The following is a 25,912-nucleotide window of genomic DNA, read 5'->3' as shown; positions in this document are numbered from 1 at the left end:
ATTCTGTTTCCTGTGTGAATGCCTCACTTGCCTAACCCGAGTCCCAGCTTTGAATCTTTGTTTTGCTCCCTGTTGTGGCCCAAACACCCAAGACGTTGCCTGACACGTAGTAGGAGCTCCGGACTTGTTACATGAATGAAGGTCAATTAAGGGCTGATACCCTGTTGTTATAAGAGACCAAACACTGAAGCTTCAAGGTATTTCTTTAGAGAAGCATTTGGCATATGATCTCTCTTTGCATTTGGATTGTTTTGGACTGGTGAAGAGGATACTCGGGAAATTTTATGCTAATCTCATTTATTCATTTAATCACTGTTTATTGAAGACCTACTCGTTGCTAGTGACTGGCCACACCACATGGTAGTTAGTGATGTAGTTTGTGTCCTCAGAAGGCATGTAGTCTGATGAGGGAGGCAGGTTGCTGAGCTTGCAGTAGGAGGACACAGGAGGCTCCTGGAGGAGTCTTCAGCGTCATGGGATGGGAGCCTCGTGATGCTCCCCACACCTACAGGGCTGACAGGGGCTGGGGACTCTGAAATAGGATGATCCTAGGTCTCAGTTTGCCTGGGGTATTTTTGGCTTACAACTGTCAGAGATCAGTTAATGTCCGCTAAGGATTTTTAGTGTTTCTTTGTACTCTCGAAAGCCTCCAGAATTGTATGGTAAAGTATGTGGTCCCCATAGTGTTGAAGGACAAGGAGGAGATAGCTAGTTGTAGGAGGAGGAAGGGCTTTCTGAGCAGAGGGAGAAGCACTACAAAGGCACAGAGGTGAGGAAATGCAGGTTCTTTTTAAAAAAAAGGAGTAAATTAATGTAGCTGGATGGGGGAACCTGAGCTGGGAGGTAGTGAGAAACAAGGGTGGAGAGACCGATTAGAAAATAAACAGCCACATAACTTTTTCAGGTGGTTGCCAGCAAAGGCAATGACCAAACCCAAATTCATGTGTTGATTGGAAGACGGCCATGGTGGTGCATGTTCTGGGAAGGTTTTTTATCAGGGCCGGCTTGATTGGGAAGTTGTGCAGTCACATGGAATGTCAGTGGTCATTGGTGACTTGCATTCCAAGCTAATCAACCTCTGATTTATACATTAACAAAACTCTCTGATTTATACATTAACAAAAGACATGACATGCAGAGGACTGCTGAATTGGTCATCCTGTTGAGTGAAGGAGAGACTGTTACTGAGGTAGTGAAGTGGTCTGTAAAGTACTGAGGGAGTTTTCTAGTGTTTGGCTTCTTAATGGGACGGAATAAAAAGGGATGGACCAAGTATTTGAACTGCAGGTTGGGAATGTCATTTGTGCCTTCATGTTTAGTTTTTTCTCATTCAAATGATCTAATGTATTCTCACTTGCATTCATTATGAACCGTTTTTTGGAGTTTGACTCAATGATTTATGGGAATTCATGCTGATGTGCTGGGGACTCCCAGACTTGTGTCTCCAGCCTGGACCTCTCTCCTAAACTTCAAGCTTAGGTATGCATCGTCTTGTGGACATAGCCATTTAGTGTGTAATGTCTCAAATCTGACATATCCAAAGCTGAACTCCCAATCTGCTCTTCAACATTCTTAATGTGTTCCTGTGTACTCTTACTTGTAGCTGTATTATATTTTATAATATTTAGCAAAAGTATTTAAAATGTCATGTAGTTATTTCTTTAAAAAAATTTTTTTTATGTTTATTTATTTTTGTGGGAGAGAAAGAATGAATGAATGAGTGGGGGGAGGGGCAGAGAGAAGGAGAGAGAGAATCCCAAGCCGGCTCCATGCTCTCAGTGTAGAACCTGATGTGTGGCTTCAATGCACAAACTGAGATCATGACTTGAGTCTAAATTGAAAGTCAGACACTTAATTTTCTTTCTTTTCTTTCTTACCTTCTCACATTACTTCTTTTTTTAATTAAAAAAATTTTTTTTAACATTTTGTTTGAATCCAAGTTATTTAACATACAGTAATGATTTCAGGAATAGAATTTAGTGATTTATCACTTACATATAACACCTCCTCCCAACAAGTGCCCTCCTTAATGCCCATCACCCATTTAGCCCATGCCCCTACGCAACACTCTGCCAGCAACCCTCAGTTTGTTCTCTGTATTTAAGAGTCTCTTGTGGTTTGTCTCCCTCTCTGTTTTTATCTTAGTTTTGCTTCCCTTCCCCTATGTTCATCTGTTTTGTTTCTTAAATTCCACATATGAGTAAAATCCTATGAAATATGACTGACCTACTTCGTTTAGCATAACACACTCTAGTTCCATCCACATTGTTGCCAATACTAACATTTCATTCTTTTTGATCACCAAGTAATATTCCATTGTGTGTGTGTGTGTGTGTGTGTGTGTGTGTGTGTGTATACACACACATATATATCACATATTCTTTATTCATTCATCAGTCAATGGACATTTGGGCTCTTTCTGTACTTTGATTATTGTTGAGGGTGCTACTATAAACATTGGGGTGTATATGCCCCTTTAAAACAGCACTCTTGTATCCTTTGGATAAATACCTAGTAGTGCAATTGCTGGATTGTAGGGTAGTTCTATTTTTAATTTTTTGAGGAACCTCCATACTGTTTTCCAGAGTGGCTGTACCAGTTTGCATTCCCACTAGCAGTGCAAAAGGTCCTCTTTCTCCACATCCTTGCTAACATCTGTGTCACTTGAGTTGTTAATTTTCGCCACTCTGACAGGTGTGAGTGGTACCTCATTGTGGTTTTGATTTGTATTTCTCTGATGATGAGTGATGCTGAACATTTTTTCCTATGTCTGTTAGCCATCTGGATGTCTTTGGAAAAGTGTCTATTCAAGTCTTTTGCCCATTTCTTCACTGGATTATTTGTTTTTTGGGTGTTGGGTTTGATAAGTTTTTCATAGATTGTGGATACTAACCCTTTATCTGTTAGGTCATTTGCTGGTAACTTCTCCCATTCTGTCATTCGCCTTCTAGTTTTGCTGTTTTTTTACTTCACTGTGCAGAAGTTTTTTATCTTGATGAGGTCCCAATAGTTCATTTTTGCTTTTGTTTTCTTTGCCTTGGGAAACATGTCAAGTAAAAAGCTGCTATGGCCAGCATCCAAGAGGTTGTTGCCTGTTCTCTCCTCCAGGATTTTGATGGTTTCCTTTCTTAAATTTAGGTCTTTCATCCATTTTTGAGTTTATTTTTGTGGATGGTGTAAGCAAGTAGTCCAGGTTCATTCTTCTGCATGTCGCTGTCCAGCTTTCCGAGCACCATTTGCTGAGGAGACTGTCTTTATTCCACTGGATACTCTTTCCTGCTTTGTCAAAGATGAGTTGGCCATACCTTTGTGGGTTCATTTCTGGCTTCTCTCTTCTGTTCCATTGATCTATGTGTCTGTTGTGCCAGTACCATACTGTCTTGATGATTACAACTTTGTAATATAGCTTGAAGTCAAGAATTGTGATGCCTCAAGTTTTGGTCTTCTTTTTCAGGATTGCTTTGGCTGTTTGGGGTCTTTTCTGCTTTTATACAGATTTTAGAATTGTTTGTTCTAGCTCTGTGAAGATTGCTGGTGTTATTTTGATAGGGATTGTGTGGAATATGTAGATTGCTTTGGGTGGTACTGACATTTTAACAGTATTTGTTCTTCCCATCCGTGAACATGGAATGTTCTTTTCCATTTCTTGGTGTCTTCTTTAGTTTCTTCCATAAGTTTTCTATAGTTTTCAGTGTATAGATCTTTCACCTCTTTGGTTAGGTTTATTCCTAAATATTTTATAGTTTTTGGTGCAGTTGTAAATGGGATTGATTCCCTGATTTCTCTTTCTGCTGTTTCATTATTGGTGTATAGAAATGCAACCAATTTCTGTACATTGATTTTATATCCTGCGACTTAGCTGAATTCATGGATCAGTTCTAACAGTTTTTTGGTGGAGTCTTTTGGGTTTGCCACATAGAATATCATGTCATTTGGGAAGAGTGAAAATTTGACTTCTTCCTTGCCAGTTTGGGTGCCTTTTGTTTCTTTGTGTTGTCTGATTGCCGAGGCTAGGACTTCCAACACTATGTTGAATAACAGTGGTGAGAGTGGACATCCCTGTCTTGTTCCTGACCTTAGGGGGAAAGCTCTCAGTTTTTTTTCCTATTGAGATATTAGCTGTGGGTTTTTCATATATGGCCTTTATGATCTTGAGGTACATTCCTTCTCTGCCTACTTTCTTGAGGGTTTTTATCAAGAAAGGATGCTCTATTTTGTCAAATACTTTCTCTGCATCTACTGAGAGGATCATGTGGTTCTTGTCCTTTCTGTTATTGATGTAATGTATCACATTGATTGATTTGCAGATATTTAACCTGCCCTGCATCCCAGGAGCAAATTCTACTTGATCATGGTGAATACTCCTTTTAATGTATTGTTGTATCCAGTTGGCTAGTATCTTGTTGAGAATTTTTGCATCCATGTTCATCAGGAAAAGTGGTCTGTACTTCTCTTTTTTTAGTGGGGTCTTTGCCTGGTTTTGGAATCATGGTAACACTGGCTTCATAGAATGAGTTTGGAAGTTTTCCCTCCATTTCTATTTTTTGGAACAGCTTCAAAAGAATAGGTGTTAACTCTTCTTTATATGTTTGGTAGAATTCCCCTGGGAAGCCATCCAGCCCTGGATTCTTGTTGGGAGATTTTTGATCACTGATTCAATTTCTTTACTGGTTATGGGTCTGTTAAAATTTTCTATTTCTTCCTGTTTCAGTTTTGGTAGTTTATATGTTTATAGAAATTTGTCCGTTTCTTCTAGGTTGCCCAATTTGTTGGCGTATAATTGTTCATAATATTCTCTTATTGTTTGTATTTCTGCAGTGGTGGTTGTGATCTTTCCTGTTTTCATTCGTGATTTTATTTATTTGGGTCATTTTTCTTTTTGATCAGCCTGGCTAAGGGTTTATCAATTTTGTTTATTCTTTCAAAGACCCAGCTTCTGGGTTCATTGATCTGTTCTGTTTTCTTTGATTTCAACATCATTGATTTCTGCTCTAATCTTTATTATTTCCCTTCTTCTGCTGGTTTAGGGCTTTATTTGTTGTTTTTTCCAGCTCTTTTAGGTTTAAGATTAGGTTGTGTATTTGAAACCTTTCTCCTTCTTTAGGAAGGCCTGGATTGCTATATACTTCCCTCTTATGACCACCTTTGCTGTATCCCAGAGGTTTTGGACTGCCATGTTTTCATTTTCAATGGCTTCCTGTACTTTTAAAATTCCTCTTTAATTTCTTGTTTAGCCCATTCATTCTTTAGTAAGATGTTCTTTAATCTCCAAGTATTCATCGTCTTTCCAAATTTTTTTTTTTGTGGTTCAAGTTTCATAACATTGTGCTCTGAAAGTATGCATGATATGATCTCCATATTTTTGTACTTTCTGAGAGCCAATTTGTGATCCAGTATGTGATCTATTCTGGAGAATGTTCCATGTGCACTCAAGAATGTGTATTCTGCTGTTTTAGGATGAAATGTTCAGTGTATATCTTTTAAGTCCATCTGATCCAGTGAGTCATTGAAAGCCATTGTTTCCTTGTTGATTTTCTGCTTATGTGGTCTATCCTTTGGTGTAAGTGGGGTGTTAAAGTCCCCTACAATCACTGTATTGTTACCTGTACATTTATTTATGTTTATGATTAAATGATTTATATATTTGGGTTTTACCATGTTGGGGGCATAAATATTCACAGCTGTTACATCTTAATGGATAGACCCCTTAATTATGATGTGATGCTCTTCTTGATCTTTTGTTACAGCCTTTATTTTAAAATCTAGTTTGATAAAAGTATGGCTACTCCAGCTTTCTTTTGATAATCATTAGCAGGATAGATGGTTCTCCATTCCCTTACTTTCAATCTGCAGGTGTCTTTAGGTCTAAAATGAGTCTTTTGTAAGCAGAATATAGATGGGTCTTCTTTTCTTATACATTCTGATATCCTGTGTCTTTTGATTGGAGCATTTAGTCCATTTAAATTTAGAGGGAGTACCAAAATATTTGAATTCAGTGCCATTGTGTTGCCTGTAGACTTGATGTTTCTGGTGTTCTCTGGTCCTTTCTAGCCTTTGTTGCTTTGGTCTTTGTTGTTTTATTTTGATCTTTTCTCCACTCAGAGTCTCCCTTCAAATTTCTCACAGGGTCGGTTTAGTGGTCATGAACTCCTTTAGTTTTTGTTTGGGAAACTCTTTATCTTTCCTTCTATTTTGGATGATAGCCTTGCTGGGTAAAGAATTCTTGGCTGCATATTTTTCCAATTCAGCACGTTGAATATATCCTGCCACTTCCTTCTGGCCTGCCAAGTTTCTGTGGATAGGTCTGCTGACAACCTCATCTGTCTTCCCTTAGAGGTTAGGACTTCGTTCGTTTGCTGATGTCATAATTATTTCCTTGTCTGTGTATTTTGTGAATTTGAGTATGATATGCCTTGGTCATGGTCATTTTTTGTTGAATCTAATGGGAGCTCTCATTGCTTCTTGGATTTTGACGTTTGTGTGCTTCCCCAGGTTAGGCAAGTATTCCACTATAATTTGCTCATATAAACTTTCTGCCCCTTCTCTCTCTCCATCTTCTGGACTCCTTTGATTGGGATTTTATTCCTTTTTAATGAGTCACTGAGTTCTCTAAGTCTTGTATCATGATCTTTTGCCTTTGTTTATGTCTTTTTTTTTTCTGCTTCATTATTCTCCATAATTTTATCTTCTGTATCACTGATTCTCTCCTCTGCTTCATCCATCCCTTGCTGTAGTGGCATACATTTGAGATTGCATCTCTGGTATAGCATTTTTTTAATTTCTGCCTGACTAGATTATATTTCTTTTATCTCCACAGAAAAGGATTCTCTGGTGTCCTCTGGTGTCCTGAGACAAAATAAAACCCCCAATTAATTGAATTACTTTGTGTATAGTTTAAGAAGATGTATTGTAATGAAAAAGCATATCCCAGGTCTATTTGTTTTGAATGATGTTTGTTTTTCTTAATGTTTTTTTCTGAGAGAGAGTGCAAGTAGGGGGAGGGGCAGAGAGCGAGGGAGACTCAGAGCTTGCAGCCTGCTTTGGGGCACAGAGCCCATCTTGGGGCTCAAACCCATGGCCCATGAGATAATGACCTGAGCCAAAGTCAGATGCTTAACTGAGCCACCCAGGCACCTCTGTTTTAAATGACATTTACGGAAACACGCTCGCGCTTTGACTAATTGCTCTGCAAAGCATGTGGCTCACAATTTCACAGTTTTATCTACAGCTTGTGACAGAAATATTCAAATTTAAAAGTAGTTGGCTTTGTCACAGAATCATAGAGTGAAAGTTTGAAACCATAACTGGTAAATTAGATATGCCAAATAACCAGAATTTTCCTCGTGCCTGTTATTGAGAAATAGTTGCTGATACTGGAGATTTAGAGAGTTTTCTAATGGGTCAGTGAATGTTATGCCCAATAAACTTCAAGTCTTCAGTCTGATTTCTAAAGCTCTTCATGAACTACCCTGCCTTTCTCAAAGCTAATCCCAGAGTGGCAGGTTTCCAGAAGCACTATACTTCTGGAGCCCTGAATGATTTTATTGGTGTTGAGTTTTCTGGAGTGCCTGCTCTGCAATTTCATCTTCAACATTTTGTTGATGTATTTTTAAGTCTATTTATTTATTTTGAGAGAAAGCAGTTAAACGTGTGTGGGGGTGAGGGATGGAGAGAGGGAGAGTGAGGATCTCAAGCAGGCTCCACGCTGTCAGCACAGAGCCGGATGTGGGGCTGGATCCCACAAATTGGGAGATCATGACCTGAGCTGAAATCAAGAGTCGGTCGCTTAACTGACTCCACCCAGAAGGCCTTCATCTTCACCATTTTAATCAAGTAGCAACTTTTGTGGCAGGTCTTCCCTAACACCTGTCCCTTCCAGAGCCACGTGTATATCCTGTGTCTCCACATTACATCCTGAACATGCCTCCAATCACGGTAGTTCTTGTAGCAAAGGAACTAACCCATGAGATTATCCCCAGCAAAGACTGTTTCTTATTTTTCTGTTTTCCTAGCTTGACTTGTAGTCAGCGCTAAGCAGGAAAATGTAATAATACACTTCGGAAAGATTAGTTTCAACACAGAAAACAAAAGTAATTGTATTGTCAAAATAGACAAAAGGTGGAGTAATTGTTTTCTGAGCATTTCAGCTAATGGAAATTTTGTAGTGTAATGCTGGTACACCAGGCAGACGATCAGAAAAAATGAAAAGTGTTTAAAATAGTAGCTACTAGAAAGGAGTGGGAAAACAAGAAGAGGCTACTAACTTCATTCACTCAACTCATTCTTATTAACGTCTGCCAGGCCCTGGGAATACAAAGATAATTCTTGAGGGTTTTCACATACATGGTGTCACATACATGATCCTCCCAACTCAATGGGAGAGGGAGTTCCAAATAAGGTCCATCTGATTAATAAACATCTTTTTGACCATCAACCGGCATGCCACCCAGGGCTCGAGAAGATTACTTTTGCTTCCATGTGATTCGTAAAATTTTTTTTCATTCATGTACCTGCCAGTGTGCTCAGTTTGCATTAGGAAAGTAGTTTGCTTACTTGACATGGTTGTGTTTGTTTTATGCCGTGTTTGAGTCATTGGGAACTTCCACAAATGTTTGATAAATAAGTAAATGAGTGCACAAGTAGTATAGTATTTGCACTTTGCAAGTATTTGCCTAATTGATGATGTCTAAATGGAATACTGATTTTTGTCCTCTCTTTGTAAATTTGATATTTAAGAAATCGAGTGGTTTTGTGGCTGATTTTGTATGACAAGAAAATCTTTGAAGGAGTACACTGTCTGTAAATTAACTTCTTTTGGAAATGTTTCTCTTTAGATTTTAGTGCCCATTCTTTCTAATAGGAACAACCATAAATCCTGGTCCTGTTTTATTTCACAAGACATGGAACACCACATAGAAGCCATGAAAAATAAAATGCATGTCTTTCGGGGCAAAATGTTGAGAAGAACTCTTCTACCAATTCCCACAATTACAGGAAAAATCGACCTGGATCAGAAATACTCAGAGACCAAGTATGTAATGATATGGTATATATCGGATATTAAAGTGGAGAGCCTACATACCCGATTAACATAGAAGCTATTAGCACAAGAATTCTATCATTTTTTTAAAAAGGTTGTACAGAGCACCGTGTATATTATTTCCTTACTAAGTACACTTTTTAAAATTTTATTTTATTTATTTATTTTTTTAAAATTTTTTTTTCAACGTTTTTATTTATTTGTGGGACAGAGAGAGACAGAGCATGAACGGGGGAGGGGCAGAGAGAGAGGGAGACACAGAATCGGAAACAGGCTCCAGGCTCTGAGCCATCAGCCCAGAGCCTGACGCGGGGCTCGAACCCACGGACCGCGAGATCGTGACCTGGGTGAAGTCGGACGCTTAACCGACTGCGCCACCCAGGCGCCCCTAAAATTTTATTTTAAAGAGAGAGTGAGTGCAAGGAGGGGAGAGGGACAGAGGGAGAGAGAGAATTTTAAAGCGGGCTCCATCCCATCCACGACCCTGGGATCATGACCTGAGCTGAAATCAAGAGTCAGATGCTCAACCGAGTCACCCACATGCCCCACGAAGTACATCTCCTAAAAGCAGACTGCACAAAAAGCAGGCTGTAACAATTGACATGATGTCAAGAGTATTTTTTTTTAATGTTCATTCATTTTTGAAAGACAGCACAAGCAGGGGTGGTGCGGAGAGAGAGGGGGACACAGAATCCGAAGCAGGCTCCAGTCTCTGGGCTGTCAGCACAGAGCCTGATGCGGGGCTCAAACTCTCGAACCGCGAGATCATGACCTGAGCTGAAGTTAGATGCTTAACCGACTGAGCCATCCAGGCGTCCCTCAACAGTATTCTTTTAGCAATAATGGTTTAAGGTTATGATTATTTGTTTAACAATGTTTACATCACAACTAAAAGTGGGACTATAAAAGTAAGGGGTCTGATTCTAAAGCATTTCTATTTGGAAAACTAGTTTATGGATACACCAAATAGATCTTAAGATCCGAGTGCTATCTTTATTTAGGTGAAACAATTGGTTTTTGAATTATTCTATTAATCATTTCAGTGTTTGTATGCTAGACTCAAATGAAAGGACAGTACTCCATGCAATTGAGTCAGTGATTATTAAATGGTCACATCAGATCCAAGAAATCGTAGAAAAAGATTCCGTGCAGACTTTGCTGAATTGTCTTCAGTCGAATCCTCAAACTGAGCTGGATTTCTGGATGATGAGGAGAGAAAATCTGTCATGCATTTATGATCAAGTAAGTAGATAGCCCTACAAATCGCTTACAAATTGAATTAGAAAAGTCAGTTGTAGAATTTGGTTTCTACAGCAATGACTTCCAGTACCTTCAGAGGCTTAAAATACTGTTTTCGAATGACTTAATAGTCCGTTCTCGTTTCTTGTTCCAAAGTTTTATATGATAGGCACTTTAGAAATGAATGCGGATTGAAAGTAAGTTTGCCATTTGGAGAATATTTTGACAGCATTTGATAATTGGAAACACTGTGGCCTAGGAGAGACTCGTTCGCCAGGGAAATGTCAAAGATGGTAAAAGTTAGTTGATTGAGCTGATGTAGGAAGGAGTGGGGTCTTGCGGAGTGGAGAGATGTGGCTTTGGAAGAGCTAACTTTGGTTCCTCTGCTGTTTGCCTTACATGTTCCTTGATTTAATCTCCTGCAAACTAAGACGTTCATTTGCATTTCATGTGTCTCTCGGATTCTCTGAAACACATCAGGAGATTTTATGTGGGAAGTTTAATATTTTACACTTAAAGGGTTAATTGACACTCTGTGAATACTCAAGCTGTAAATGTAAAGTAAAATTCAAGCTTAAGGAAAAATTGCTTTTAAAAATTATTTTCATCTTGAAGCCAGATGAGTCTCTTTTTTTTTTTAATACTGTGGGTATTGTGCATGAGTAAAATACAAGTGTTTTATTACCAAATGTATCTATTTAGTCATTAATCTAGCTTGTATTAAATTTTCTTCAATTTAGCTTCAAGCTCCTATTGTCCTCAAAATGGCTAGGATCCTGCAAATCAAACAAAGCAGCTATTTGCCAACTTTGAAGGACATTTTTGTGGCTGTGAAAAACGGTAAGACTCTTGGTTTTTGGCCTGGCGTTGGTGTCCCTCATGATCTCATCCTGCCTGACCAGCCTCATCTGCCCTTCTACCATTAACATGTTCATGAAATGATTTCACTTGGCTCTTGTAATGATAAATTCGTCCTCATCAGTACTTTATTCTCTAGTTCTATTAAACTGTTTTTAGGGTATATTGTAGGTACCTACCAAATTGCCTCTAGATTGAAGTTTTAATGGGAATGTGTGTGTGTGTGTAGGGGAAAGACCTTTGCAGCGGGTAAATGAAAGCCCAGCATGGCGGTTTCCTTGTCAAGAACTGGGCTACAGTTAGTCCACTTATTCTTGAGTAGAGTCTGAGTGTGCTTGGCATCTGTTGCTTATCTAGCTCAAAAATGCTCAAAGTTATCATCGAAGTTTGGGTGAAGATTAAATGTACAGAGGAAGAGGGTTTGCTGAATTTTGAACAGGTCCATGCACACTGATGAAAACCAGAAATGATAAAAAGGTATTCAGTGAAAAGTCTCCTCGTCCCCTCACTATCCGGTTTCAGCTCCTCCCAGGGGTCCCAGCCCCCTGGTTTTTTGATTTCTGTTCCTATTTCTTTAGGCCAATTCAAGTAAGTAGGCATAGACACGATACTGAGGTTTTCAGTGATGAAACTGTAAGATAATTGGACGAATAGCTTTTTTGGTTTCTAACATTAGAAAATTACTTTTTAATTTCTTCCTGTTAGAACTTTTGTAAGGTTAGGAAATACCTAAAATATACTTTGAAAATGTTTGGTTATTTCTTCAGGTTTTGGTTTTTTGTTTTTGTTTTTTTTTTATCCCATGGAAGCAAGAGTAATCTTCTCAAGCCCTGGGTGGCATGCGGGTTGATTCAAGTTTGATGGTCAAAAAGATGTTTATTAATCAGATGGACCTTTTTTGGAAGCATCATGTGTGTGACACCATGTATGTGAAAACCCTCAAGAATTATCTTTGTATTCCCAGGGCCTGGCAGACGTTAATAAGAATGAGTTGAGTGAATGAAGTTAGTAGCCTCTTCTTGTTTTCCCACTCCTTTCTAGTAGCTACTATTTTAATCACTTTTCATTTTTTCTGATCATCTGCCTGGTGTACCAGCATTACACTACAAAATTTCCATTAGCTGAAATGCTCAGAAAACAATTACTCCACCATTTGTCTATTTTGACGATACAGTCTCTTTTGTTTCTAACTTGTCCAACATCCATTCAGTACATCTTAAATTAGCTGAGCCTCTGGTTTTCCTCAGCCAAACTGGCATATTAACACCTTCCTTGCAGAATTGTTTTGAGGATTAGAGCAATATTTCTCAACCTTGTCAGTGTTTATCGCCATTGACATTTTGGGTTCGATAATTGTTTGTCGTGGGAAGCCGTGCGTTCCTGTGTGTTTAGCAGCATCCCTGGCCTCCACCCACCTCCCCCTGGTGCAGCTGCGACAATTAAAAATGTCTCCAGACATTGCCAAATGACCCCTGGGGGCAAAACCTTTCCTGGCTGAGAACCCTTGAAATGAGGATAAAATATACAGGATACAAAGTACTAGGCGCACAGTAAGTATGTTCTCAGTAAGTAGAGGCTGCTCGAATTTTTTTCTGTATTAGTAGAAGATGAACATTTTCCATGGATAAAGCATCTACAGGAACAGATCACAGGGGTACTCAGGGCCTTATGAGTGCATGGGCTGGAGATTCAGACACAAACACTCTGAGTAGAACAAGTGGCTCAAAGCCATTGTCAGAGGTGGACAGCCCCCTCCCAAGGACATAGTTGAGGCCTTTTAAAATCACCACTTGAGCTTGCCACATTTTAAAGGCACTTAGCTGTTAGATGCAATAATTTAATTTTGAAATTAACATGGGTAACAACATGCTATTTTGAAAACCTGAGCGGAACCAGTGAAGAAAAGAGTTCCTGGATGCTCTCTTCCTAGGTCTTTATCATTAGGGCAGATAAATTGGTTGTATGTTAAGGGGAGTAATATAGGTGGGTGTATTCCTAATTCTCACAGTCAAAAAAAGTTGGCAGGGTTATTTGTTTGTCATCTCGGCCTGGACAGGAGTGTTTTGAGAGAACACCAGGAAATAAGAATTTACTGCCTTCCCTACCGTCATAAGTAAAGCCTGTTTTCAGTTAATCAAAGTTATTTGTAGTCTCAGGAACAAAATGCAGTCTGATGGAGATCCATTTACGGCACATTAAGCTAATTTTTTTTTTAAGCTCTACACCCACCATGGGGCTTGAACTCAGGATTCTGAGATTGATTTGCATGCTCTCCGAATGAGCCAGCCAGGAGCCCCTAAAATGACTAATTTTAATCAAGAGAAGATTTAGATTAGATTAGACAGTAATTGATAATATTTCTCTCCGTATGTGTGTGTGTGTATGTATGTGTGTGTTTATTTATTTATATAGTACTTTTGAGAAATATTCCTTAGCCCTGCTTAACAGTTTTTAGATCTCCATTTTAAAGTGTAGAGTTGAATGACATTTAGTGCATTCACAATGTTGTACAAACTTCACCTCCCTCTAGTTCCAAAGTATTTTTTTTATTAAAAAAATTTTTTTTATGTTTATTTTTTGAGAGAGAGAGAGGAAAGAGAGAGCCTGTGAGCAGGGGAGGGGCAGAGAGAGAGGGACACACAAAATCCGAAGCAGGCTTCAGGCTCTGAGCTGTCAGCACAGAGCCTGACGTGGGGCTCAAATTCACCGACCATGAGATCATGACCTGAGCTGAAGTCGTATGCTCAACCTACTGAGCCACCCAGGCACCCCCCCTCAAATATTTTTATCACCCATACTTAACAATTTTAGTTGTTATATTTTGAATAAAATTTCCCAGTCATTGCCTGAGTTACTCTCGCAGAACACTGGGATGAGACAATTAAATTGTGTGGGGACCTACTAAGTGGTAATTAACATTGTAGTGATGAGGCTTGTAACATAAACCATAAAGTGGCAGCAACTTTGGAGGCATGTTTTATGCCTTCAGTTTCATGGACTTGAGTAAATTTCTTTAGGTCAAAAGGTATTTTCCCACCGAGTACTGTGTTACTATTTACTTGAGCTGTGCAGGTATCTGCACCAGGGCTGTCCTGAGTGGCTGCTATACACGGACCATGTATGGGGCCTTCCAAACCCATAGTAGGTCATCTGTAGGATAATCAATATAAAACAGAGAGAGGATCACATTTAAGTACAACTCTGTTGTTTTGCTTTGTTTTCTTGTGAAGTGAATTTAGGAAAAAGACCACCCTCACAGTCATGGTGATTTTCTTTCCTTTCAGCTCTCCTAGAAGCCCAGGATGTGGAGCTATTCCTGAGACCTCTGAGAAGACATGTTCAGTGTCTCCAGGAAACAGAATTTCCACAAATCCGTGGGCTCATTGCCCCATTATTTCATACCATCTGTCTGATCTGGAGTCATTCCAAGTTTTATAATACTCCTGCTCGGATTATAGTTTTATTGCAAGAGTTTTGCAATCTCTTCATTGACCAGGTGTGTAGTACTAAAAAATAGGAAGAAGAGGAATCATTGCCATGTGGTGGGTTTTATGAAGCCAGTGAAAAAAAATAGTCTAGAGTCAGAACACCATTTTCCTTTCGTTTTTCAGAAAAGACTTTTATGGTAGCAAAGGTTAGGTGACTTTCTATTCTAAATGGCAAAGAAGCTCTGGAAATCAGGTGCATTTAAAGGACAGTTTGTCATTGGATTTAATACCCTACCTTTGTTCAAGGAGAGTTATGGTGTCTTCTAAGAAAAGACAGATAGGCATAGTGCTTTCTTATAGCTTTCCCTTTGGTTTCCACAGGAACACTGATACACTTTTGGAAAATAAAGTAAGTTAAGAAAATCTGGCTGAAAAAACAGTAGTGAAGTTGTATTAAAAGTATTGATTCATTATTGATGTTAAAACATCCTTGCTTATAATTTTCTACTCTTCACTTGCAATATGTTTTTTTTTTTAATTTTTTTATTTTAAAGAAAGGGCAGTGAGCAGGGGAGAGGGGCAGAGGGAGAGAGAGGGAATATTAAGCAGGCTCCATGTTCAACATGGAGCCTGATGTGGGGCTCCATCCCACAGGCCTGGGATCATGACTTGAGCCAAAATCAAGAGTCAGACACTCAACTGACTGAGCCACCCAGGCGCCCCACTTGTAAAAGGTTTTTTTTAAAAAATTAGACTTTCTGTGAACTTTCACTCTTTGTGGGTCCATAAAATCAGAATATTACATAATTTAAGAGCTGAAAGATACTTGGAGGGTACGTAATCCAGTGGTTCTCAGTTGGGGTGTGTCTTAGTCTGCTTGAGCGGACATAACAAAATACCACAGACTGGGTGGGTTTCTTTTTCAGAAATTGTCTTGTCATAATTTTGGAAACTGGGGGCTCAGATCAAGGTACCATTATGGTTATGTTCTGGTAAGAGGTATTTTTTTCCTGCCTTATAACTTTTCTCTGTGTCCTCACATGGTGGAGAAAGAAAAAGCTCTCTTCTTCTGTTCTTACAAAGTCGCAGTCTTGTCAGATTTGGATCTTGCTCTTATGACTTCATCGAACTTTAATAACCTCCTTAAGGCCGATTTCTAGATGGTCACATTGGTGGTTAGGGCTTCATCCTAAGAATTTGAGTGAGGACAATTCATACCATAGCAAGCTCGATGGCAGGTTGTCTAGCTGAACCACTAAGGAGTTTTTGTAAAACAGATGTCAGAGAATCAGAATCTGTATATATAGCTTAGATTTTGAGATGTTAAGAATGCTTTCCATGAAAAGCGGATTGCCTTCAGTTGCAACTGACAAACTGAAGCAAAATTTAAAAAAGTATGAATTCACGTGAACTGGAAAGTCTAAGAATGTAGTAGTTTTTGGAATAGCTTGTTTCAGAGGTGTCAGATAATAATTTCAAAACTCCCTGCCATCCTTCATTTTGGTCCTTGTGTTTGCCTTTATTTTCATCACATGTTAAGTATGGTGGCTTTTAATAGTTCCAGAAGTGTATCCTTCTGGTAGAGGAACTTCCCTAAAAAGAGGCTCTCTTTCTTTATTAATTCTGGTCCAGTGCATTCTCATTCTAATGGATTCTAATTGCTGGAGCAATCATTGTGGCAGGGGAGATAGGATACTTGGGAAAGTTCTGCATCACTTATTCAGAGGAGGATGGACAACTGTGATTGACCTAAATCCTTGATCTAGTCTAATGCCTCCTAGCCGTGTTGATGTTATGACTTGCATAGAAAATGAAAATACTATAGTACTTGGGTGGCTCAGTCAGTTAAGTGTCCAACTCTTGGTTTTGGCTCAGGTCACGATTTCACGGTTCATGAGTTTGAGCCCTATATCTGGCTCCACTCTGACAGTGAGGAGCCTGCTTTGAATTCTCTTTCTCCCTCTCTCTCTGCCCCTCCTCCACTTGCATGCGCACTCTCTCATGCATGTGTGCGTGCTCGCTCGCTCTCAAATAAATTAAAAAAAAAAAAAAAACTTCCCTACAGAGTGGGATAAGTTGGGAGGGCATTTGGAACCCTTAAAGTGTGCTCATAGACAAGGCAAACAGCTTGCAGTTCCTGCTGCCCCAGGTCCCAGAACCTTGCTGTTTTAACCAGTAAAGAGAACAGTGTTGTAGGATAAACAACAGTGGTTTGGGAACTGTATTGCAATCCAGTACCTGATATATATATATTTTTTCAGATGAATTACCTGAGACTTGAAAAATCACATCATTTGCTGAATTTCCCTGGCAATTTAGGGGGAAATCCAGATTAGAAAACAAGTCTCCTAACTTGCAGTCCAGAGTATCTGGAGTATGAAATTGAGTTAGATGTGTGTGTGCGTGTGTGTGTGTGTGTGTGTGTGTGTGTGTGTGTGTGTGTGTGTGTCTGCTTTTAAAGAGGTGGAGTTTATGGAAAAGGGCTTTGTACTCAGACCAACCTAGATGCAATTCTAATTGAAACACTGGTGGAGTTAAATAACTTCTTCAAACTTTAAAAATCTATGAGGATGCTGCTTCACTGGGCTGTTGTGAGCATCAGGAGATAACCTAAGTGGGATGCCCAGTGTGGCATTTAATAGAGGCTCAGTCAAAGCTATTTCTAAGCTATTGACCCACAAACTAGTTGCAACTATTGATAAGAGATAACTTGTTATATCTTATCCTCTCTTCTGGCTTCGTTCTATTTCTTTGCTGTTAGGCAAGTGTGCTGAATCCTAATGGCTTTGGATCTCCATGTTAAAGACCATGATCCCTACTGAAGAGTGAACAACTATACCCACAACTTCTATACACCTTTTAAAGTATCTTCATTCTCATTTTGAGAACTGTTAAAGCTTTTACTCGAAAACCCTGCTAGTGGATAAACCCCAGAGCTGGTTATTCACTGTAGTAGGAGGTTTGTAATGAGTCCTGGTTACCTTTAAGCCTGTAGACCTATTTTTCCTGGTCCCTAGTATCTGTCAATAGCCAGTTTGCCAAGCTCCCAAGGAAATAACGTAGCTTCCCTTGTTGCTTAGTTACTGTTTCTGTCTTCTCTCCAAGTGTTCCAATGGCCTGATTTCCTTGATTTTCCAAGTGGACTTTGTAGTAAATGTGCCCCAACATGTTAGGAATCAAAAATCAGTAATGAGCCAGCTTTCATACCTGGGTTCCCTAAAGAGCTAAGCTCTCCCCCACTCTTGCCCGGTCATTTGTTGTCTAATTTATTTATTTATATATATATATACATATATATATATATATATATATGTATGTATATATATATATATATATGTGTATATATATATATATATATATATATATATATTTTTTTTTTTTTTTTTTTTCCCCACAAGCACTGTGTAGTGACTATTACTTGCCAGGAACTCTTGTAAGTCTTTACAAAAACTACAAATGTAATCTCTTAGCAGCAATATGACATAGATATTATTAGTATGTCCATTTGATAAAAACCTAAAGTACAGAGAAGATAAAGAGCTTTTCCAAGGTCACCCAGTTTGTAAATGGCAGTTTCTTACACGTTAAACTAGGTTCTGTATTTTATTCTTTTAGAGGGAGAGCATGTGCACTCAAGTGGGGGAGGGGCAGAAGAAGGAGACTCTTAAGCAGGCTCCACTCAGAGTCTGGAGCCCAGTGCAGCCCTCCATCCCATGACCTTGGGATCATGAGCTGAGCCAAATTCAAGAGTCCGATGCTTAACCAGCTGAGCCACCTAGGCACCCCGAGGCTCCATATTTTAAAATAATAGCTTTGATTTTTAATTACAGTGTAATATGTGGTATACTAATGATAATTGTAGGGTATTCTCATTGCATGGGATTTATAACAATGGAAATAGTCCCGCAAATCTATCACCCTAAAATTAGCAGTTTTTATATCTAGTTCTCCCAAAATGTGTACATATTTATGCATTTTATCATATCGTTTTTATTTTTTTTTTACCATCTCCTTGAAAAATCATTTTATTGTTGGATATTTAGGTTGATTCCAGCCTCCTCTTTTAAAAGCAGCATGCATAAAACAACTTGGTATGGGAATCCTTTTTCCTTAACTTGGATAATTGGTTTAATATAAATTTTTGAGGTTGATCAAAGGGTACAGTCTTTTCATGACTCCCGAATAATTTTTAATCTTAATTTTTATTTTTTTAAAAAAATACATATTTTAGAAAGAGTACTACTGGGGGAGAGGGGCAGAGGGAGAGAGAGTATCTTAAGTAGGCTCCACACTCAGCACAGAGCCTGACGTGGTGCTCGATCCCATGACCTTGGGGTTATGACCTGAGCTGAAATCAAGAGTCGGCTGCTTGGGGTGCCTGGGTGACTCAGTTAAGTGTCCGACTTCGGCTCAGATCATGATCTCAGTTTGTGGGTTTAAGCCCCACGTCGGACTCTGTGCTTACAGTGCAGAGCCTGGAGCCTGCTTCGAGTTCTGTGTCTCCCTCTCTCTCTCTGCCCCTCAATTGCTTGCACTCTCTCTCAAAAATAAATAAAACATCAAAAAAATTTTTTAAAAAGTCCGCTGCTCAACTGACTGAGCCACATGGGTGACCCTACAAATTCTTTTTTTTAAACGTTGTGTCTATTACATTACTATTATCACTGTGTAAAAAGTTTTTCTGTAATTCACCAGCTTTGAACATTACCATTTTTTAAAAATTGGGGGTGATTCTTTGGGTATGTAGTGGTAGCATGTTTCTTAACTTGTCCCTTGCTTGATTTATACATTTTTACACATTTTGTGTTTTTTATAATTCGATGACATAGCTTTCATATACTTTGTGTTCCATGAATCTGTTGACCTTAAAATGTTTATGAAGCATTTGAACCCTTGCTGTGTTATACATCATAGGTCGTTACCTGGCATCCTATCATCTGTATTTGGCTAATAAATCAGTGCAGTATTCTTATTTTTTATGATATTTAAAAAAATTTTTTAAATACTGCTTAAGTTGAGAAGGTCTCATTTAAATTTCAGTGTCCCAGCCTCCACTGAAAAGTCAGAGACCTCGCAACACTGGCTCTGCCATCCCCATTGGTACAGTCCAGTGCCAGAGCTTCAGGTGCTTCTTTGGAAAGGTCATGTGCTGTGTAGGTGACCATCGTCTCCACCATTTGCTGTTGTTCCTGGTCTCATTCATTCATTTTCATTATATGCCTGATCCTTCTAGGCATTCCTGTTTCTGGCCACCTCAGCTGATAGCATACTGGAGTTTTGGTAATGGGTCTTTTTTTTTTTTTTTTTTTTTTTTAATAAATGCTTTGTTCTTTTCTTTGGTAACCTTAGTCTACTCCCTGTTTGTTGTACCTAATTCCCTCTCTAGGCCCACCACTCTGTCTGTTCCACTGTTTGGCAACCCTGATGTGGATATTGTCATTAAAGATCCCAGGTGAAGAAAAGTCTAAGTCTGAGATGTGATCTTACAGAAGTGATGTCAGGGTTGAGCAAAAGTACGAGTCCATAAAAGCACATAAAAAATCAACAGCTGGTGGAACTCCTGGGTGACTCAGTCTGTTAAGGGACAGACTCTTGATTGCCACTCAAGTTATGATCTCACTGTTAGGGAGATCTAGCCCCATGTCAGGCTCCATGCTGACAGCACAGAACCTGCTTGAGATTCTCTCTCCCTCTCTCCCTTTCCTTCTTGCCTCTCCCTCCTTCCCTCCCATTCTCTCTTTTAAAATAAATAAACGTAAAAAAAAAAAAAGCAACAGCTGGAAGACAGGTGTCAAACTAACATATCATTGATAAATGGTTTAATTAATAATTGACTAATTGGCTTATTGATAAATTGGTTAGTAGTATGTTACTTTACAAGACCTCTGAAGTGGGACCAGAGATCGGTAGATTTACCAAAAATCAGTAGATTTTTTTGTTGATGTGTGCTGATATTGTTAAGTATGAGAGAGTAGAGTGCTCCTGGTTGGATATGCTATAGAGAGTTGCTATAGGAAACAGAATAATTCAGAGGCTGAGCTAAAAGAGATTTTGAGGTTCACCTAATTCATCTCTCTCCTTTTGCGGATAAGGAAACCGAGCTACTCTGAGATGATTTAGCTAATACCACAAAAGCAGTTAGTGGCCCCTATCACTGATTACAGCCAGGTTTCCCATCCCTTATTGATGGTTTTTCCCTCAAATATCTCACTTCCCACTGAAAGGTATAGACTGGATTTGCTGATCTATGATGCATACTATGATTAGTACTATTTAGTACTATACCCTTGTCTTTGGAAGGTTAACTGCTGTGATTATCTCATTTGTATGAGGGTCAGTCAGGAAGGGCAAGAAATGAACTTAAGGATGGCCTGCCTGGAAGTTAGGTTAGACCTAAATAATTAAGTCACTGGGGACTTCTGAACCAGAGAAGGCAATTGATTCATCTCCATAGATGTTTTTTTTTAGCTTCCTAAAAGGATAACAGTGTACATTTATTATGAAGAATATATGTAGATAAAGGTCTGTGGAATCCCTAGCCCATAGCAAAATGTGAACTACTTTATAACATACATTGCTAAGGGCTTACTAGTAGTTCTCTTCTCTGTACAGTGCTAGCAGCATATGTGCAAAGGTTAATTTTCCATGCAGTCTGAGTGGGAAATAAGAGCATAGATTGGGACTCTACAGCTCATAATGAAAGGATTTTATTGTCAGGGGTTTTGGAAATGACATGATTTTCTTACAAATTTATGACAGAGCCTACATTACATGTAAAATGGTGGCTACTAATGGGAGGAGACTAATAGGTTTACCTTTAGGAAAAAAATCCTTCTATCTCGTAGGTTGAACTCAATGGCTTTCATTACATGCTCCATTGAGACATGTAACAACTTTCTAAGCAAACTCAAAATTCAAGGCACAAAATTTAACCCTATAATTTATATGAGGTTAACAGACATCAGGAAGAAATAGAACATAAGAGAACCTTTAGAATTTATAGTTTCTTAGCAAATATGGAAAGGAAAGGACAGGAAGTCACCTACATGACTGTGACTTTGGAGACATGACTAGGAGACTTTGGCCAGTGCTACATCAGTCTGCTACATAGAGTTGTCTTTTTTTTTTTTTTTTTTTTTTTTAAGTAGGTTCCATTCCTAACATGGGGCTTGAACTCATGACTCTGAGATCAAGAGTCAGATGTTGGACTGACTGAGCCAGCTAGGTGCCTCTACTTGAGTCTGTCTTTAAAAAACTCTTCTCCTCTTTCCGTTTCCTTTATTTAAAACTAGCTTATATATTTCCACTAGCTTTTATGTCCTCTAATGTGCTTAAGTTCCCAGAAGAACTTGCTCACCTAAAAGAATTGCCAGTGATATACTCACTTATAACAGATCTACCTCACCTTCACAAATGGCCCAGTGCTGCCAGGCAAGGTGACTATATATTTAAAGTCCATGATCTCAGAGATTTTTCCTTTCAGCTCGTGTATTTCTTTTTATAAAGGAATAATTACGCAGAATATTTGTGGCAAGAATATCTATGCAAATTCTGACTATACAGTTGTCCTATCTATAAAGCTTAGCAAAAACGTAGTCATTGCTAGGAAGTATAAATTCGGAAATTGGAGAGTCTCAGTCTTCTGTACATTGTCCTAATATATACACATATGTGATTGAAACCCAAGCGTCTGAATTTCTAGAACTTTTTTTCTCACAGCATTGCTGGCCCAATTGTAGACGTTTATCATTTAAAAATGATGGGGAAATTTTTTTTTAATGATTAATTGAAACTGGTGTTTTCACTAAGAAATAAAGCATATTTAAAAAAAATAATCTTTTTAAAGCAACTTTATTATATTTTTTTGAGAGTGTGTGCTCACGTGCAGGGGAGGGGGTGGGTAGAGGGAACATTTTAAGCAGGCTCCATGCGCCATGCATGGCTCCATCCCACGACCCTCGGATCATGGCCTGAGCTGAAATCAAGAGCCAGACACTCAACCGACTGAGCCACCCAGGTACTCCTAATCATATTTGTTTTCCATTAAATCGTAGGCAATAATTTACCTTTCACCTGAAGACCTTTTGAAAGGAGAAGTCGAAGACTCTTTGGAAAAGGTGCAGGTGGCCATTAACATCTTCAAGACTTTCAAAAAGTCTTTTTTCAACTATAGAAAGGAACTGGCAAGCTATTTTATGGGAAATGAGCCAAAACCATGGGATTTCCAGTCTCAACTGGTGTTTTGTAGGTTTGACAACTTTCTGGACCGTCTCATGAAAATAGAGGTATTCATTTCTTGACCTGCAATTTATTCATACTGTAGGTGGGTTTAAAAAAATCTTGTAGTTTTTTCTATTATTCAGGAGACTGTTTATTCTATTTGGATGGGAGAGTGGAAGATCTTCTTTCTCAGTTATTCTTAGGAATTGCTCACAAGGTCAGTGTTAAGATCGTTATATAAGCTTTACATTGTTTTTTTTTTTTTAATTCTTTTTTGATTGTTTTCGTATACTGAGTATAAGTGAAACTGCTATGTATCAGTGACCTTTCACTTATAACTTAGCAAGCTCTTGGAAGACAGCTGTAAATCATGAATCTGTAAACTAAATCCTTTTTTTCCTTTCTGTGTTTAATGTTTGACATTGGGATTCTACACCTGGAAAATCCATTTGATAATCTAAAATACCACATTCTCTTTTATTATATATATACATAGACTATAAAAATATTAAAGCCACTTATAAAAAAATAACATGGAAATATGTGCTGTGTATACATGTGTTTCAGATATCTAAAGAACAAACAATGAATATACACATGGACACACACATTTGGATGGAGCCAACTGGCTGTTTTTTTATTTTTTTATGTTTATTTTTGAGAGACAGCATGAGTGGGGGAGGGGCAGAGAAAGAGGGGACATAGGATCTGAAGCAGGTTCCGGGCTCTGAGCTGTCACCATAGAACCCAACGTGAGGCTTGAACCCAAGAACCGTGAGATCATGACCTGAACTGAAGTCAGATGCTTAACTGGTTGAGCCACCCAGGCACCCTAAGGCTAGGGTTTTTGTTTTGTTTTTTTTTTTTTTTTAAACACGGTGCAACTGTGGCAGTGCCTTAAATTCCTTGTAAAGGTCTTTAGAGTAAGTTTGGACTTTCTTATTAATATAAAATTTGTTGTATTTCATTCAAATTTAGATCTTAATGTTTTGAAAATCCTCATCACTTAATCAGCTTGAATGCTTCTTAAAGTCTGACTGCTAAATGCCTAACTGCAGGCAACTTGTCACCCTTCCTTAACGGTCCTATACCCCCTTTCATTAAGGGAGGTGATTCATTGCCAAGTGTAGACAGCCAAAAAGAGTTTTAGATATTACCTGGGGATCTGACTTACAATCAGAAGGGCACAAAATTAGGGAATCATACGTTTAGCTTTGGCAAAGTAGGTGTTGCAGGCAAATACCTGCAGTTGTTAGAAAATTCTTACAAAATGTGAAAATGGGAGTATGATTTAAAAAAATTGTTTTTTTTCAACGTTTATTTATTTTTGGGATAGAGAGAGACAGAGCATGAACGGGGGAGGGGCAGAGAGAGAGGGAGACACAGAATCGGAAACAGGCTCCAGGCTCTGAGCCATCAGCCCAGAGCCTGACGCGAGGCTCGAACTCACAGACCGCGAGATCGTGACCTGGCTGAAGTCGGATGCTTAACCGACTGCGCCACCCAGGCACCCCCCAAAAATTTTTTTTTCAACGTTTATTTATTTTTGGGACAGAGAGAGACAGAGCATGAACGGGGGAGGGGCAGAGAGAGAGGGAGACACAGAATCGGAAACAGGCTCCAGGCTCTGAGCCATCAGCCCAGAGCCCGACGCGGGGCTCGAACTCACGGACCGCGAGATCGTGACCTGGCTGAAGTCGGACGCTTAACCGACTACGCCACCCAGGCGCCCCAGGAGTATGATTTTAAAAATAGGCAGTACTGAGGGGCGCCTAGGTGGCTCAGTTGGTCAAGCATCCGACTTCGGCTCGGGTCATGATCTCACGGTCTTGTGGGTTTGAGCCCCCGTGTGAGGCTCTGTGCTGACAGCTCAGAGCCTGGAGCCTGTTTCAGATTCTGTTTCCCTCTGTCTCTGCCCCTCCCCTGCTCTCTCTCTCTCTCAAAAATAAACATTAAAAGTTTTTTTAAAAAATAGGCAGTAACTTTCTTCAATTAATAATTTATATTTTCTGTCACATAAGTGTCCGTTAGCTCGCCAATTTTGAATATTTGAGAGCGTTTTTTCTTTGCAACTTTCAAACGTTCTTGTCCTGCTCATGATGGTGGGAAGATCTTTATTGTACCATGTTTTTTCAAAGGATATATTTGTCACCATATTGGAATTTGAAAAGCTGGAAAGACTTGAATTTGGTGGTATCAAAGGAGCGATTTTAAATGGACAAATCCACGAGATGACAGAAGAATTCATGGAACTCTGTGAAGTTTTTAAACAGAGCACTTATGACCCATCTGATTACAGTAATATGGTAATGCTGTACCTTTGGATTTTCATTTCATAGAACCCTGTAATTTGAAAGCTAGAAAGGATGAAAGGTCACATTGGTAATAGGTATCGTCTGGTACCATCTCTCTAGGATGAAAGAAGGTAAAAGACTTGCCCGAAGTCTCTTACCTCCTTAATGGTAGATCAGGGACTGGAACTTGGGCCTTTGCATGTAGAAGTTAGAACATTTAGAACTGTTTCTAATGTTACAGTGGAGTCACTGTGGATGTGTTTCTTGCTTTTGTGTACTAAAAAGGAACTTTCCACGTTAACTCATTTCTGTATGACTATCTGATGTCTCTGTAACTTGTGTGTTTTATTTTAGCCTTTTCCTGAATCAGTGGGTAATTTTTTGGTCTATTTGAACATTTATTTTCAGTTCATTGACTACATAGATGATTAACATATATATCATCTCTTGTATTTTTTATTGTTATTCTTTAGTACTATTTATAGTTGCAGAATTTCAGTCTCAAGGAAATAAGGGGAAACTTAGCAGACTTCAGCTGCTTCTATTTTCTGCCACTCCTAGCATGTTGGTAGCCAGGGAGTTACTGTGAGCATCCCTGCAGCTCTAGGATAAAAATAACCTAATTTCAGTTGTTGGCCAGCAACAGAGAAGTCCGGGTACCAAAAAAAGCAAACAAACAAACAAAAAAACCCAAAACAAAGCAAAACAACAACAACAAAAAACCCCAACTCTTACCTTTGTTGTTTTATACAGAATGTGAATTTATTCACTAATGTGTTTATATTTGGTCAAATAATCGATTCTTTGAAACGTCCAAGCACAGTATGTCAGCC

General features: G+C 38.9%; 1 protein-coding gene across 2 annotated transcripts in view; it reads left to right on the top strand.

Moving 5' to 3' along the window:
* Positions 1-25,912, top strand: part of DNAH11 (dynein axonemal heavy chain 11) — a 352,527-nt gene that overhangs the window by 7,133 nt on the left and 319,482 nt on the right. For both annotated transcript variants that reach the window (XM_086694494.1, XM_086694493.1), the window contains exons 3-8: positions 8,835-9,031; positions 10,084-10,282; positions 11,020-11,119; positions 14,422-14,633; positions 22,620-22,850; positions 24,924-25,091. In XM_086694494.1, coding sequence (XP_086550620.1) covers positions 8,835-9,031; positions 10,084-10,282; positions 11,020-11,119; positions 14,422-14,633; positions 22,620-22,850; positions 24,924-25,091 — 1,107 coding nt within the window. The remainder of the gene's footprint in view (positions 1-8,834; positions 9,032-10,083; positions 10,283-11,019; positions 11,120-14,421; positions 14,634-22,619; positions 22,851-24,923; positions 25,092-25,912) is intronic.

This window comes from Puma concolor, chromosome A2 (assembly GCF_028749965.1).
Source record: "Puma concolor isolate L17-30 chromosome A2, mPumCon1.1.hap2, whole genome shotgun sequence".
NCBI classification, from domain to species: domain Eukaryota; kingdom Metazoa; phylum Chordata; class Mammalia; order Carnivora; family Felidae; genus Puma; species Puma concolor.
Note: the sequence above shows the minus strand (reverse complement) of the source record. Positions and strands in the feature narration are given on the sequence as shown.